Genomic DNA, 11,183 nt, shown 5'->3' with positions numbered 1-11,183 from the left:
TTTGTTTTCGTGTGTGAGTGAGGTGGGTGGGTGTTTTGGATCAGGTTAGCCATATTGATTTGTATGCTGTTGGTGGATTATTGTCATTGTCCTGTTGGGCTGTGTATGCGATAAAGGGGAGCCATACCGGGGTGAAGGCGTCTTCTTCTGTTTGTCCCCGTGTCAGTTTCAGTTTATTAGTTAATTTTTCGAGTAGGGCTGTTTCCCATACTATTTGGTACCATTGGTCCATGCTTACTCCTGACAGGTCTCTCCAGTGTCTGGTTATGGTGTTTCTGGCTGCTGAGAGAAGGTGGGTTATGAGTTCTTTGTGGTGTAAATGGGCATTGTTGTCTTGGAAGATGTTTAGTAGGGCCAATTCTGGGGTGATGTCTATTACTTGCTTAGTTATTTTACATATTTCTTGTATGGCTGTTGTCCAGAATAGTTGGATTTTGGGACACTCCCACCACATGTGGAGGTATGTGCCTGTGGAGATGCACCCTCTCCAGCATTTTGGTGAGGTTCCTGGGTGTATTAGCGCTAGTTTCCTTGGTGTTAGGTACCACCTGTAGGTGAGTTTCAGTGTGAGTTCTTTTCTTTTCATTGATATGGATTTAAAGGGGGGTTTAGACCACATTCTGGTCCATTGAGTGGGGTTAATCTTATAGCCTATGTCATTTTCCCATTGTTTTTTGATTGCGTCTAGGGGATTTGCAGGATTTTGGAGTAGTATTTTGTATATTGCGGATACCGTCCCTTTACCGTTTCCCTTTGTTGTTAGGAGGAGGTTTTCGAAGGTTGTCAGGGGCTTAGTTGCTGCTGATTTTACTGTTGGGTTGTTTAAGAGGGCATGTAGTTGGTGTTGTGTTAACCAGGGCATTTGGGTGTCTTCTAGTTTGTCTTGTATTTCTTGTGTTGACAAGGGTTTGTTATTTTTATAAAAGTCTATTAGGCGATATAAGCCTTTGGTTCGCCAGGTTTTTATCTTGAGGTTTTGTGCTGCATGGTGGAATAATGGGTGGTACGCCAGGGGGATTAGTGGGGATGGGGTTGGGGATAGTTTGCCTATTTGTGTTTTCCATGCTTTGAGCATGGTCTGTGTGTACCTGTTAAGTGTTGTGGGAATTTTCTTTAGTTTGCTTGGGAGGAGTGGGTATGTTGTGGTGCAGGTGTTTTCAATTGTGTCCCTCTCTAGGTGTACCCATTGTTTTGTCTCATCTTCTAGTATATATGGGATTATATGGCGTATTTGGTTGGCATTGTAATATGCTTCTATGTTGGGGATTCCCCATCCTCCTTCTGAGGTGGGGAGGTGCAGGTATTTGGGGCTTATTCTTGGTTTTTTATGTGAGAAGATGAAAGAGTGTAGTTTTCTCTGCCAACTGCAAAGTTGGGTTGAGGGGATCCAGATTGGGAGGGTTTGGAATAGGTAGGTTAGTTTTGGGAGTGTGATCATTTTGATCATGGCTATTTTGTCTGAGAGAGTGAAGTTCATGTTATTCCATCTCTTTAGGTCTTTGTTAATTTGTCGCCACAGGGGCTTGTAGTTGTGGAGGTACAATTTATTGAGGTTTCTGGTTATTTGTACCCCTAGGTATCTGAACTTGGTGTGGCAAAGTTTTATTTTGGTGACCTTCGTGAGTTCTTTTTGGGTGTGAGGAGGGGTGTTGAAGCACATAGCTTCTGACTTTGTAAAATTTACCTGTAGGCCCGACACCATTGCAAATGTGTTGAGTTCTCTGATTAGGGAGGTTGCTGTGCTTATGGGGTCTGGTGTTGTGACCATTAGGTCATCTGCAAAGAGCCCTAATTTATAGGTTCTGCCTTTTATTTCCACTCCCTTGATGTCTGTGGCTGCTCGGATGCGGATTGCTAGGGGTTCCAGAGCCAGGATAAATAAGAAGGGAGACAGTGGGCATCCTTGTTTCGTGCCTCTTTGGATAGCTATAGTGTTAGAATCCATATTGTTAGTTCTGCATTTTGCTGAGGCTTGGGAGTATATTTGTTTGAGGATTTGTAGGAAGTTGGGGCCGAATTTCATGTTAGTTAGTACTGCTAGTATGTATTTCCACTCCAAGCAATCAAAGGCTTTGAGGATGTCTAGGGACATAATTGTCAATGGGAGTTTGGTTGCCTTGCTGTGTTCGATCAGGTTCAGTAGTTTCCTGATGGGGTCTGTTATATTGCGGCCAGGGACAAAGCCAGTCTGGTCTGGGGCTATTAACTTGTGTAGGAAGATTTTTAGGTGGTTGGCCAAGATTGATGTGAATATCTTGTAGTCTTGGTTTATTAATGAGATTGGGCGGTATGATTCTACTTTGAGGCTGTCTTTTAGTGGTTTTGGGATGGAGACTATTTTGGAGTGGGTCCAGGTTTTGGGGATGGGGCCCCCTTTTATGATGTCGTTGAATAGGCGGGTCATGTAGGGCATCAAGGGTTCTTTGAATTTCTTATAGAATTCTGCTGTGAAGCCGTCTGGGCCTGGGGCTTTGTGTGGTTTCAGGTTTTTGAGGACCGCATCTATTTCCTCTGGGGTGATAGGGCTGTCCATGAATTCCTGTTCCTCATCAGTTAGGGTAGGCATGGTCAGTCCTGCTAGAAATGTTCTGATTTCCTTCTCTGGTGGGTTATGGGAGGTGTATAGGTTGGAGTAGAATTCTGCAAATTCTGAGGTTATTTCTTCGGGGGAGAATGTTATGTTGCCGTCTTTTTTGGTGATGCAGTGTATTCTTGTTTTGAGTGCTTTTTTCCTACATCTATTTGCTAGTGATCTGGAGTTTTTCCCTCCATATTCATAGAAACGTTGTTTAGAGTATAGAATGTTGAGTGCTATTGGATTGTTGTTTTTATTTTTATTATATAATTTGCGGTTTTATATTTTGATTTTATTCTTTGAACTGCCCTGAGATCCCCGGGTATAGGTAAAATACCAGTATCTATCTATCGTCTATCTATCTATCGTCTATCTATCTATCTATCTATCTATCTATCTATCTATCTATCTACAATAATGACCCAGAGCAGAATAAATTTTCCTGTAATAGGGGGAAAGATTTGTTACCATTCCATAAATTTTATTTAAATAGAACTGGCTTCAACTAGATACATGGGCTACTCACTCTCTAATGCAGAGCTTTTCAAACTTTTCATGTTGGTGACATAGTTTTTAGACATGCATCATTTCGCGACACAGTAAATCAATAACCCTTTTCCAGCCCTGGGAGAAATGTGGGGAGTGTTCACATGACGCAGCCGACACACAGTTTCAAAAGCTCTGCTCTAAAGCAACGACCTTTATCGCAAGCTGGCATGGGCAGTGCAGGAGACAATTCTGGACTAAGACTCTTGTAAAGTTTTCTTGAATATTCTCTTTTATTTTTCATATGAACACCACCCCTTGCGCTAGACTTCAACCAATGAAGTAAAAAGAAAACAAAACAATCTTGTTAAATCTAACTCATCTACAAAAGACGGACTGTGTTGTTTTGGGCACATACAGAAGTTAGTGGTGGTGGTTTTTTTTAGGGTTGCCATATTCCCAGAAGTGAAAATCCAGGCAAAACTTGTTGAGCTTTCCTGGGGAACATTTGCTTTTCTGGGATTTTAAAAGAATTTTTATATGTGTGTGTGTGTGTATATATATATATAGGGGGGAACACCCTACTTGCCATATGTCCGGGTTTTCCTGGACATTTTGCCAAGTCAGCGAAAATCCGCCTGGACATAATTTTCAAGCACATTTCTTGGCAGTGTCTGGGAAAATCCAGACACATGGCAGCCCTAGCAAAGGTTTTATTCATTATGTCTTGATATTTCCTAGGTCCACTTAAAGAAAGCCTGTTCTGTAAGCTCTTCGACCAGAGTAAAAATAATTGCATGGATCCCTTGGTCCAGGGTCCCCAAACTAAGGCCCGTGGGCTGGGTAAGGCCCGAGGGACTCGTTTATCCAGCCTGCGGTGACCCCCGCCACCAGCTCTTACCGGCACTGTGCTGTGCGGCTGACCACTTCTGGGTCGGAGGAGCACCGGAAATAGCTTGTGCGCATGCACAAGTGTTATTTCCGGTGCACATCCGGGTTGGAGGAAGCCCATGCGCACAAGCTATTTCCGGTGCTCCTCCGACCCGGAAGTGTGCTGGAAATAGCATGTGTGCACGCATATGGGCATGTGCTCCTCCACCCTCTGGCCCGCCACGCGATCGGCGCTGGAGACACCGGCCCGAGGCGCAGTAAGTTTGCTGACCCCTGCCTTGGTCTGTTCAACACCACCTTAAAAGAACCGTACAATGTGATGTTGGCATATTATGACTCTCTAGCTTACCTCCTTTTCAGGGAGCTGCTTTATAGAAAAAAATACTTTTGAACATTTTCACATGCGGTATTCCCTTGGGATTGTAGTTATTAGCTTTGCTTGTTCGCTGTCAGCGCTGTATTTCTTTGGTCTTGATTTACTTCTTCTGCTTCGAGACATTTCCTCAACAACAAGGACATTTCAGTCCACAAGGCTTTTCAAGTAGATACAGTTCTCTTTTTGCTGTGTGCAATATAAACCTTAATGGGACCGTGACTCATGACTGAACCTGCTGGCAACTACTATAATAAATACAGCCAATTTCCTCTTATTTAATAAGCTCTGTGTTCTTCTGGTTTTGCCTTCCATCTGTTCAAACCTTAATAAGCCAGGGCATAAAGATTGCGAGGGGCAGGGCCCATTTCTTCAAAAAAACAACAGCACAAAATTGTTCCTACCTTACATGGAAAATCCCCTACCCCTCTTTTCACTAATATTCCACTTTTTCTTTAAAGCAGTATTTCCCAAACTTGGGTCTCCAGCCGTTTTTGGACTACAACTCCCACCATCCCTAGCTAGCAGGACCAGTGGTCAAGGGTGATGGGAATTGTAGTCCAAAAACAGTTGGAGGCCCTCAAAACAGCCTTACCAGGTAGACAAGACTGACTGACCCAATGCCACTCAGTCAGCTTCATGGCTGAGATCTGAACCCAGGACTCCCAGGACCTATTTCAGCTCCCTGACCACTACACCACACTGCTGTGTTCATCCCCACTCTTGGCTGCTTCTCATGGGTTGTGCTTGATTCTGTACTTCGTTACACCTGCTTAGACTTACTGCACTCAGTAGAAAAGAGGTGATCCTCTGCTTCTGTACTGTGGGAACTGAATAAAGGTAAGGAAGTAGAGAGATGGCAGGCTTTATTCTGAGAAAACAGTTGCAAATGAAGCCTAAAATCACAAGAGATTTCCATATATTTTTGCCCACACAACCATTTGTGATATTGTAAAGTGCTCTTCTTGAAACAGCGCAATTTGCCACACTTCAGTAAAAATAAATAAAAAATACAAAATGGAAAGGATGAAGTCTAAAGCAGCTTCAGTACTAATCAGCCTGCTTCACTGAGTTCTCCTCCCATGGCGATGAGGGTATTGTTTTGTTGTTAGACGATGGAAAGGACATTTATCGCCAAATCTTTTCTGCCCACTTCTCACTTCTTTTTGCTGTTTATGCCCTTTCCCCTCCAGCCTGCTTTCTTTCGAAAAAGACAAAGAATGACAGTTCTTCTGTTTTCCGATGCTTATTATCGTCTTTAGCATTCTCATTTTGTATCTCTCTAACTTAATATCGCTTAGCAACACCAAGTCGTCCCTCAGTAAGCTGACACGCCGGTTTTCCCAGGGAATCCTGTTTTATACTGAGCAAAATATAATTTAACTTCACAGAGAAGTTAAAGACAATGGATTTGGAGGTCATGGATCAGAAAGTACCTAATTAAGCTGGCATTTTAACGAAGGGCCATTTAAGGAAAGTGATTTTCATACAGGCATAAAGCTTGATCTACACAATCATGCTTTAGGAACTTTTATCAACTCAAGTGGGTTTTGAGCCAATCTTCAGTGTTCTAAATCCAGATTACAATGTCACTTTTTGCAAGGTTTTCCAGGATGAGGCAAACTGATCTGGCTCTTCCTGGGATAGCTCAGTTGGTAGAGTGGGGTCATGGGTTTGAGCCTCACATTGTGTTCTTAACTTCTACAAAACATTGTTTACTTACATACAACCTGACACTATGGATTTATACGTACTCGGAAGTATTGTGGCATTTGGTTGTTTTTTATTTCAAAGCGTAATTAGCACTCCAGCCTTAGAACATTTATGTGGGCAGTTCACCAAATTAAATGGAAGTTCCAACATGCAACAAATCAGGCTGTTAGTTTTACCCATGAAAGGTGGAAGATAATCGTAGGTGACAAACAGTGCTGTTCCTTTGAAATTCAAAAAGCACAGTCCAGTTTCACTGCAACGTTTTTACTTCATTGGACCGCACCCTAAAACAACACAGGTTTATAATTTGCATTCAGAATTTAGAAGCTTCCAGGAGGAGATCTGTCTATTTAGTCTGAAGCAAATGCCATTTCCTGGGACCCTACCATTTTAATTTTTGGATGCTGATCAATCAACTCAATTATAGAAGGTGAAAAAGGCAAATTGCTTGCTTTTCTTACGTTCTGGTAGAAGGATGCAAATAGCTCTAACACTTGACAGATTATAATCTGGTTAATCAGGAACACATGCCTCCCTTACTATCAATAGACTAATGGCTCTGCCAAGTCTGAAGATTAGGTTGTCTGTATAGTTAAAGCTAGGGACGCTTTAAAGCTAGGAACGCGGGTGGTGCTGTGGGTAAAACCTCAGCGCCTAGGACTTGCCGATCGTATGGTCTGCGGTTCGAATCCCCGCGGCGGGGTGCGCTCCCGTTGCTCAGTCCCAGCGCCTGCCAACCTAGCAGTTTGAAAGCACCCCCGGGTGCAAGTAGATAAATAGGGACCGCTTACTAGCGGGAAGGTAAACGGCGTTTCCGTGTGCTGCGCTGGCTCGCCAGATGCAGCTTGTCACGCTGGCCACGTGACCCGGAAGTGTCTTCGGACAGCGCTGGCCCCCGGCCTCTTAAGTGAGATGGGCGCACAACCCCAGAGTCGGACACGACTGGCCCGTACAGGCAAGGGTACCTTTACCTATAGTTAAAGCTATGGTTTTCCCAGTAGTGATGTATGGAAGTGAGAGCTGGACCACAAAGAAGGATGATCGCTGAAGAATTGATGCTTTTGAATTATGGTGTTGGAGGAGACTCTTGAGAGTCCCATGGACGGCAAGAAGATCAAACCTATCCATTCCTACGGAAATCAGCCCAGAGTGCTCACTGGAAGGACAGATCCTGAAGCTGAGGCTCCAATACTTTGGCCACCTCATGAGAAGAGAAGACTCCCTGGAAAAGGCCCTGGTGTTGGGAAAGATTGAGGGCACAAGGAGAAGGGGACGACAGAGGATGAGATGGTTGGACAGTGTTCTCGGAGCTACCAGCATGAGTTTGACCAAACTGCAGGAGGCAGTGGAAGACAGGACTGCCTGGCGTGCTCTGGTCCATGGGGTCACGAAGAGTCGGACACGACTAAACAACAAGAAACATCCCAGTCAAGCTGTCGTCAATATGTAGTCAAGTCACACAAAACTGTTGAAGCTTGATGTATCTGTACATCTTTGTTGTACATATATCAGTTCAGATAGAAATCAGATTATCGCTGTAATGCATATGGAGGTGTTTACATAGGCGCACCCATATAATTTTGGCTCCTTCTGAATTCAAAAAAAGCATGTTTGTAGGAGTGGGGTTAGAATCCATCCTTCACTGCTACTAGCAAAGATCTTTTCTGGGGTGGGAAAACAGTTCTCTACCAGGAGTTTCTTTTCGCAGTTTACATAGCTGTGCTATTAGAAGGTACTCTAGGATAGATCTTGCAATCCCTTATTAGCATATGGCACTATCAAAGTACCAGGGTAAACCAAGGACAGCATAGTATATGAAAGACTGTCCTCTTAAACTAAGCACTATTTTAAAAAGTTAAATTTTATTTCTCAAAAAAAAAAAAAAAAAAGGTATCGAGGTGGCTCACAGTATATATTCAAATAACAATTAAACTAGATGGTGATACAAGCATGAATGGAAAGCAAGTTTGTAAGTCCTCTTTTTCTCCAGCAAATGCCCTTCTCAGCTGAATCGCCTGGCTGTTGAAGAGGGTTAGGATGTCCTCACTGGGTAGCCACTACAGAGGTCTCTCACAGCCCCGGCCCTGTTGGTGTTTGGTGGAGCAAAGATGTTAACTGCCAATGAGTTTCCACAGAATGCAGCAAAACTCACTTTGAAATTAAATCTGGTATTAAGCTGTGTCTTGAGGTCAATCACAGGTCAATGTGTATCACTATTTAATTTGCCCTGCTATTTTTTGCACTGCATTATTACTGATACTAGCATAAAATATAGGCAAGTCCCTGCCAGAAATAAGGGTTTGTTTAATCCTTTGAGCCACTCCATGAACTTGTAAATAAATCAGAAGTTAAAGTGAGTTCAAATGTTGTGACTTGTCATTACAGAAGAACTGAGGGTTTAATTATATTGGGTGGGTGTGAAAACATGTCTTAAGCCTTTGTTCGTACCCCTAGATCTGATTTCCTTGCTGAGATTTGTGAAGTCAACCACTCTGAGAAAAGCAGACCAAAGTCTTAAAACGCTTCAACAAAGAAAATATCTGTATTCAGTACCCAACAGAATTACAATAGTAACCACACATTCTCTAATAAGAAACACACACATTGTAAAAGAGTGTTTCAACTCCCGGTTCTCCAGGAACAATATATATTGTATTAGCAAGTTTCAACCCTGCCCCCAAAAAGTTCCCTCTTTTGGTAAATAAAATTTTGCAGAGACAAAAGTGTATTCATATACAAATAAGTACTCTGACTCACAGCTACTTGCAAAGTGCACTGGGGTTGTGTGTGTGTGTGGTCTTTACTAAAATACTGACTTAAAAGAGTTTTAAATATATAAAGCCAATACACAGGTTTTGGTCATTTTTCTAAAAAAAAAGATATGACTTTGAGCACACCAGAAATAGATCTATAAACCCCCTTAAGCGAGCAGGGGAGGGGGGTGGTCCCCCAAAGATCCCAGCTACAAGATTTCCACCCAAGTCCACTCTCTTCAGCATTCCACGCCAAGAAGACGGCTTTGCAGTGATCTACAAAAATACTCCTTTTCAACACTACCCCCAAAAAGCATAGCAAGGTCAGTGCCCAAATCAGAGGCCCATCCACGGCAATGGATCCGACCCGAATTAGATCAGGAAGCGAGGAAGAACCGAAAAGGAGGCAGGGATGGGGCAGTGGTGCCAGATTACCAAATAGCCAGAGTTAGGCACCGGCCTGAGATCAAAACAAAATTGATTTGATCTCGAAGGAAAATGACAAATCAAGCTTTCTGAGTTCAGTGTTATCCCACTAGAGGGGACGGGCGGCATCCATGACAATGGATACGACCTGGATTAGATCAGGAAGCGAGGAGGAGGAGGAGGAGGAGGAGGAGGAGGAAGCAAAAGGGAGACAGGGGTGAGGCAGTGCTGGATTAAGAAATAGGCAGACCAGGCCCCCACGCCTTTTAGGGGCCCCGAGATTGATTTGATCTTGGAAGGAAAATGACAAATCCAGCTTTCTGAGTTGAGTGTTATCCCACTGGGAGGGCGGCAAGATTTCGATCCCCGATGGGCCTCTTCGGGGTTTCATCCGGTACTGGATGGGGGTCATTTGGCGGCTGCTGCAGCTGCTCCAGATGTGCTTCCCGAGGCGGCGGCGGCGGCGCTCCTCCTCTGCTCCATGCCGTTGGGCAGGAACCCGGCGATGATGGGCACCGGCCAGATGAGGGCGGCCACGCTCCACACGATGATGACGAGCGTCATGAAGCAAGCCACCAAGGTGGACTCGATGGGCTTTCGGTTCATCCTCCAGCCGGGGTCCCCCTTCAGCTCTTCCAGGCTGAAATCGAGGCAGCAGAAATGCAGCCGGTCGCCTTGCTGCTCCGGAGAAGGCAGGGAGGAGGAAGAGAGCGCGGAGGAGGAGGAGGCGGCTGCGGCGGGCGCCGGGTTGGCGACCCCCGAGCGGAGGCGCCCCACGCGCCTGCCCCGGGCCCAGCTGCAGCCCACGCACAGGCGCAGATCCTGCTGGACGCCGCCGGCCGCCAGCCCGACGTGCTCGATGAGCAGCGGCGGCGGCCCCACGCGGTGGAAGGCGGCCGAGAAGAAGGCGCGCCCGCCGGGGCCGCTGGTGGAGAAGAGCACCAGGTCGCACTGGAAGCCCAGCGGGCTCCAGCGCACCAGCAGCGAGCTCAGCATCTGGCGCTGCACGCTGATGTTGCACGGAGGGTCCTCGCGAGGCGGCGGCGGCGGCGGCTGCTGCTGAGGCGCCGGAGGGCGGCGGTGGGGCGAAGGGGCGGCCGTGGCCGTGGGGCGCGCTTCCCCCTCCTGAGCGGCCGCTTCCCGCCCTCCCGAGGAGCCCGCCAAGGGCGCCGAAGAGGCGTTGACGGGCGGCAGCGCCAGCTCGGGCTCTGGAGCGGACCAGCCTCGGCACGGAGGCGCCAAGGCGGCCAGCAGCGCCGGGAGGAGCAGCGCCAGCGGCGGCATGGCTTAGAGGAGCGCCCGGGGAGGCTGCATGGCGCGGCTCGTGGCCATGAGGGAAACGCGGAGAGAGCACGCTTTCCCCCCGGCCCGGCGGAGAGGGCGGGAAAGCGGGGAGGAGACGAGCGGCTGGCGGGGAGCGACTTCGAGCCGCTTCTCTCTGGCGCGCGCGCTGCGCCCGGAGCCGCCTCAGCCTCGTTGCGCCAGGCGCGAGTGGAGCGAGGGATCTTCGGAGGGGGCGGCGGCGGCGGCCCGAGAGCCCGCGCGATCCGTTCTCTCCCCGTCAGTCCCTCCTTCCTCGCCACAGGATTCCCCTTCGCTCCCTCCGCCGGCGAGGATTCCCCTGTCTTTCGTCACTCCGAAGGATCTCCCTGCGCGCGCGCCCCCCTCCTCCCACGTGAAGCGAAGTCCCTCGCTTGTCGCTCCCCCCCTCCCCACAAAAAAAGGATCATCATCATCATCCTTTTTATTCGACCGTCAGTCAGGAAAAAGTACATTTTGTCAATACACAGTTAAAAACATCCAGGAAATTTTTAAAACTTAGCCAACACTAAAATGGGCTAAACAGATAGCCCCATTAAAAAAAGGATCATTTCGCCTCACTGTTTTTCCATTTAATATTATACACTCACATCACCATTATCCACTTTACCGCTTTGGCTCTTCAGAGCCTATCCACTTCCTTCCC

General features: G+C 46.7%; 1 protein-coding gene across 1 annotated transcript; it reads right to left on the bottom strand.

Moving 5' to 3' along the window:
- Window positions 1–8,561: 8,561 nt before the first annotated feature.
- TMEM158 (transmembrane protein 158) lies at window positions 8,562–10,897 on the bottom strand. Its single transcript, XM_080976022.1, has one exon. The coding sequence runs from the start codon at window positions 10,499–10,501 to the stop codon at window positions 9,626–9,628; it is 876 nt and encodes a 291-aa protein (XP_080832148.1). The 5' UTR covers window positions 10,502–10,897; the 3' UTR covers window positions 8,562–9,625.
- Window positions 10,898–11,183: the final 286 nt, after the last annotated feature.

The sequence above is a fragment of the Podarcis pityusensis genome (genome assembly GCF_964106645.2).
Source record: "Podarcis pityusensis genome assembly, chromosome: 12".
Lineage (NCBI taxonomy): Eukaryota > Metazoa > Chordata > Lepidosauria > Squamata > Lacertidae > Podarcis > Podarcis pityusensis.
Note: the sequence above shows the minus strand (reverse complement) of the source record. Positions and strands in the feature narration are given on the sequence as shown.

Excerpts from the sequence above, each read along its gene's own strand:
- TMEM158 (XM_080976022.1), bottom strand. The coding sequence starts at position 10,501 with ATGCCGCCGCTGGCGCTGCTCCTCCCGGCGCTGCTGGCCGCCTTGGCG.